This window comes from Electrona antarctica, assembly GCF_951216825.1.
Source record: "Electrona antarctica genome assembly, chromosome: 22".
Classification (NCBI taxonomy): domain Eukaryota; kingdom Metazoa; phylum Chordata; class Actinopteri; order Myctophiformes; family Myctophidae; genus Electrona; species Electrona antarctica.
Window position 1 is genome coordinate 5,678,946 of NC_136805.1, and position 6,009 is coordinate 5,684,954.

Sequence of the window (6,009 nt, forward strand, 5' to 3'; positions counted from 1 at the left end):
GAAATGTACAGTAGCGTATAGGCTATATACATACTGTATATGAACTCAATTCAATTCAAATCAAACATGTAAGAATGAATCACCATCACGTGAATAATATCAAAATACAATGGAAAAACTCAATCAAAATGGGGATCATAAATTATTTGAATGGAGACTAATAATTTACAATGGTGGTCTCCAAAAGAGGGACAGACACATGAGAGTTTGAAGACAGACTGAAGCCGTGCTTCACTGTACTGCGCTGCAGGCCGAGGCAGAGATATCACATGACCCACACAGCTGGAGCCATCAATACAAGACAAACTGATTAGTTACAATGTTTCCAGATGTCATTCATGTATGTCTGACATCAGGGACGTATATACAGAGAGAGGGACAGGGGCTGAAACCAAGGGGCCAGTGAGGGGCTCCAACGTTGAAGCTCTGGGCCCTAGTGGTAAGAGGAAGGACTGCAGGCGGACCCGTGCATGGACACGTAGGACCATCACTCCCTACGTCACCCATACGTCACCCCGGACCTCAAATTTGAGGTCCGGAGGAGGTACTTCCGGCAGTCTCCCGGGTGCTTCAAAACGCCACTGAGCAACTTAATCGAAATGAATAGCTTGGGGGCGGGGCTAGTGCTCCAGTTCGGTCTCTATCCTTTATATACTCTATGGCTGAAACCCCATATAAAGAGGGCACTTTTGGACAAAAATAGCAGATCTACAAGCTCTCATAGACCATAGACCAGACCATAGCAAATGGTGCATTTGTGGTCTGGAAAGGGCAGTTGTTTTACAGACGGGTAAAATGGCAGGGGCTGAAGCCCCCTTTGATGTCTATGTGTGCACGTCCCTGTCTGACATAATGAGACATGAGACTCCACTAATAGCCAAGACGAGACAGACATGGACCCCCCGCAATCGTGTCATGGACCACTATAGTCAGACAACTATTCCACAATCTCCGAATGCTATATAGAGTCTAGGGACTACACCTCCCAGAATGCTATATAGAGTCTAGGGACTACACCTCCCAGAATGCTATATAGAGTCTAGGGACTACACCTCCCAGAATGCTATATAGAGTCTATAGGGACTACACCTCCCAGAATGCTATATAGAGTCTAGGGACTACACCTCCCAGAATGCTATATAGAGTCTAGGGACTACACCTCCCAGAATGCTATATAGAGTCTAGGGACTACACCTCCCAGAATGCTATATAGAGTCTAGGGACTACACCTCCTGAATGCTATATAGAGTCTAGGGACTACACCTCCTGAATGCTATATAGAGTCTAGGGACTACACCTCCCAGAATGCTATATAGAGTCTAGGGACTACACCTCCCAGAATGCTATATAGAGTCTAGGGACTACACCTCCCAGAATGCTATATAGAGTCTATAGGGACTACACCTCCTGAATGCTATATAGAGTCTAGGGACTACACCTCCCAGAATGCTATATAGAGTCTAGGGACTACACCTCCCAGAATGCTATATAGAGTCTAGGGACTACACCTCCCAGAATGCTATATAGAGTCTAGGGACTACACCTCCCAGAATGCTATATAGAGTCTAGGGACTACACCTCCTGAATGCTATATAGAGTCTAGGGACTACACCTCCTGAATGCTATATAGAGTCTAGGGACTACACCTCCCAGAATGCTATATAGAGTCTAGGGACTACACCTCCCAGAATGCTATATAGAGTCTAGGGACTACACCTCCCAGAATGCTATATAGAGTCTATAGGGACTACACCTCCTGAATGCTATATAGAGTCTAGGGACTACACCTCCTGAATGCTATATAGAGTCTAGGGACTACACCTCCCAGAATGCTATATAGAGTCTAGGGACTACACCTCCGAGAATGCTATATAGAGTCTAGGGACTACACCTCCCAGAATGCTATATAGAGTCTAGGGACTACACCTCCCAGAATGCTATATAGAGTCTAGGGACTACACCTCCCAGAATGCTATATAGAGTCTAGGGACTACACCTCCCGAAATCCGACAGTGGGACACATACACATGGGATGATCAAAGTGTTACAGAAGCACTAATCTTATTCTTAGCCCATGTCCCCACCATGTCCCCACCATGTCCCCACCATGTCCCCACCCAACACAACCATGTCCCCACCCAACACAACCATGTCCCCACCCAACACAACCATGTCCCCACCATGTCCCCACCATGTCCCCACCCAACACAACAGTGGTCCCCAGGTTGATCTTAGCCCATGTCCCCACCCAACACAACAGTGGTCCCCAGGTTCCCACCCAACACAACAGTGGTCCCCAGGTTCCCACCCAACACAACAGTGGTCCCCAGGTTGATCTTAGCCCATGTCCCCACCCAACACAACAGTGGTCCCCAGGTTGATTCCAAGTCAGGGTGGCGGTCAGCGCTGGACTGAGACAAATATTCGGCCCGGATATTTCCGCGGAATTTGGCCCGACTGGCCCACCACAACCAGCTCACAGATACTCTAGTGACTTTTCGGGTCGAGGTCCATATTACAAATACTTGAAATACAAGACCAACAGACAACTAATTTAAAGGAGCATTCAGTGATTTGGGTGATTTGGAAAACCACCCAGTCCGCCCCGGTAACAAAATGTGCACATGCACACGCTCTACAGTGGGGGGAAGTGCAACAGCATGTGCACCAAGGCCCGCCCCCACACATGATTGGAGGAAGGCCCCTCTCATCCTGATTGGATGAAGGCTTTGCCACCCGCCACCAAAACTGAAACTAGGGTTTTTTGACCCCAGGGGCTCACTGGGGACAGGGAGGAACTCCTTATATGGTCAGCACACTCTATAGTAGGGAGGATTATCCAAATAAAATGAATAAATAAGTGATATTTGAATGAAGCGAAATCACTGAATATACCTTTAACATTTGGCCCAGATACCAGGCCTGGTACGTCCTGTGGCCAGTCCACCCCTGGTGGCGGTGCTCCGTCGTTCACAATCAGTTGAAACCCCCCCCCCCCCGTCGTACAGTATGGTGGCTCCTGCTGTGTGTGTGTGTATGTGTGTGTGTTTGGTTCACATGTGATTCACATAATTGTAGTGATTATCATGGTACGTACTCATCATCAACGTACGACATACCAATTTGATTCCCGGTGATTTCCTGATTTCACTCCTCCATGTAGAAGTTTACATGACTGTGCCCGTAGGGGCCGCGGGGGTTCGGGGGCTGGGCGGGCGGGGCTACCTGGCCTACAGTGCCGGTGGGGGCGGAGCTCCGGGCCACGGCGGCGGAAGAGGAGCCATGGCGTACGGCCTGAAGGCGGCGGAGAAGCAGCGGGGGGCGGAGGAGAAGCTCTACGACCTGCTGCCAGGCATGGAGCTCACGCCTCTCAACCCGAACGCCATGGCGCTGAAAACCTCCGGACTCAAACATCCAACACAGGTAGGACCAGTGTTGTTTTTGGCAGCAAATTTCTATTTTAGTTTTAGTCATAGTCTCTTTAGTTTGCATTTAGTTTTCATTTAGTTTTAGTCACATTTTAGTCACCCGGAATGTTTTATTGCAACCAAGTAAAAATGCAACATGCAAAAATTCAGCATGCAACCAAGTGTAAAATGACTCATACTGGATCTCTTGTCCACTAGTCCCTTCCTAACATTTTAGTCTAGTTTTTAATCTGTTGACGAAATTGTCAATACATTTAGTCTTAGTTTTAGTCATCATAGTTTAGTTTTCATTTAGTTTTCGTCAGTGAAAAAAGGTAGTCGACGAACATTTTTCGTCTTAGTTTTAGTCATCATAGTTTAGTTTTCATTTAGTTTCCATTTAGTTTTGTGAAAAAAGGTAGTCGACGAACATTTTTCGTCTTGGTTTTAGTCGATGAAATCAACACTGGGTAGGACGCATGCACGTTTTTTTTTGCTCCCGATCCGATTTCGATCATTTGATTTTGAGTTGATACAGATTTTTTCCCCGATCCGATATTCATATTTTTATAGAACACTTATGAGAGAACATCCAAACGGGGAAGCACGCACATCTCAAAAATGTTGACAAAAATATATACATACAGAAAGAAGGTAGGAAGTCCGCACATGCACCGTTCTTAAGCTCCCAGTAGTTTAGTTTAGTTTGTCCAACATCACAGACAATATCCTGTCTATATATCATGATATGGATATAATATTGATGATATAGGGATGTTGCTCCAGATCCGATCACTTGGAAATGACGTGATCGGGACAACCCTATTGACGACGGTAGTAGACCGAACTAGTCACTCATCGCTCCCTCCCTCCCCCTCCCCCTCTCCCTCTCCCTCTCCCTCTCCCTCTCTCTCTCCCTCCCCCTCCCCCTCCCCCTCCCTCTCCTCTCCCCCTCCCCCTCCCTCTCCCTCTCCCTCTCCCTCCCGCTCTCCCTCTCCCTCTCCCTCTCCCTCTCCCTCTCTAGGTTCTAGAGGAGGTGTGTCAGAAGAACAACTGGGGTCAGCCTGTGTACCAGCTCCACTCGGCCATCGGTCCTGACCAGAGGCAGCTGTTCCTCTACAAAGTCACCATCCCCGCCCTGGCCACGCAGTACCCCAACGTGTAGGTCTACCGTCTAACAATAATAACACCACAATAGTTTCACAAACACTGGGTCCGGACACATTTGTGGGTTGCCATTTGATTTTTAATTATTATAACATCTTCAAAAAAACATTCCCGCAGCCATCCGTTCACCCCAGCCAAGCTGTGCACCGCAGTGGACGAGGCTAAGCTCCATTCCGCAGAGCACACGCTGCAGACCCTGGGTCTGCAGGCAGAGGGCGCCAACGAGGCTGCTGCCGCCGCGGCCGCCGCTGCTTCTGCTGCTGTGACCTCAGTGGCTTACCAAGGTATGTGAAGGTCCCCAAAGTAACAACTAACTCTCTCAAATAATGGTTCCTAAAAGAGTCCCTGGACCATTCAATGGAGCCCTAGACCGTGACCAGATCTGAGAGCCTGCCATCGTGCAACCTCCAGCTTTTCACCAGAGGAGAAAAACTGAATTTATTTATATTTTATCCAAGGGACACCCGCACACCGCCACTTGCTAGGTTGGGCGGGTGTCCCTTCTTTCTCCTACGTTGTACGCCTCGTCACCATGATGCTAGGTTGGGCGGGTGTCCCTTCTTTCTCCTACGTTGTATGCCTCGTCACCATGATCGCACCTGCTCCAAATTGCCTGCCGGATGTGCGGAAGTCATCTCTCTATATTTATATTTTATCCATACTAGAGCATGTCTGAAATAAATATCAGAGTTGAAATCGTATTCAATGTAAATATGAAATAAATGCTTAAACATGTAGCTAGGTGTAAATATGAAATAAATGCTTAAACATGTAGCTAGGTGTAATGTTAGAGACCACAAAAGTGAACCTTTCAAGCCTGTTTTCTCAACTCGCTGTTTTCTGCAAGACATTACTCTATAAGCCACATCTCCAAAAAATAAAGAAAGAAAAGAAAGCAGAAAGCTGTACCACTCGCTCGTCCAGCACCCCGCAAGGTGCACCTCGTCTAGCACCCCGCAAGGTGCACCTTGTCTAGCACCCCGCAAGGTGCACCACAACTACTAACTACGTCTAGCACCCCGCAAGGTGCACCACAACTACTAACTACGTCTAGCACCCCGCAAGGTGCACCACAACTACTAACTACGTCTAGCACCCCGCAAGGTGCACCACAACTACTAACTACGTCTAGCACCCCGCAAGGTACACCACAACTACTAACTACGTCTAGCACCCTGCAAGGTGCACCACAACTACTAACTCTTTATTATGGGATTTTTGGAGTACTGTATGTGAGCGCTTGGGCATGCATGTGCGTGGTGTGTGTGTGTGTGTATCAGTGCAAGTTGTCCGTGTGGCTGCACGTGCATGTGAGCGTTCGCGCGCGTGCGTGCGTGTGTGTGTGCGTGCGTGTGCGGTTTTGACCACATGTCCTGTCCTTTCTGTGCAGGCTACACCCTGACCAGCCCTCCGAGCTCCGTGGGGTCTCAGCTCA

General features: G+C 48.2%; 1 protein-coding gene across 1 annotated transcript in view; it reads right to left on the minus strand.

The window, feature by feature from the left end:
- asah2 (N-acylsphingosine amidohydrolase 2) overlaps positions 1-6,009 on the minus strand; it is a gene marked incomplete at its 5' end in the record, with an annotated part of 49,490 nt that overhangs the window by 15,883 nt on the left and 27,598 nt on the right. Inside the window, 2 exons of the mRNA XM_079491984.1 lie at positions 3,172-3,294; positions 4,480-4,581. Of these exons, the coding sequence (XP_079348110.1) occupies positions 3,172-3,294; positions 4,480-4,581 (225 nt within the window). The remainder of the gene's footprint in view (positions 1-3,171; positions 3,295-4,479; positions 4,582-6,009) is intronic.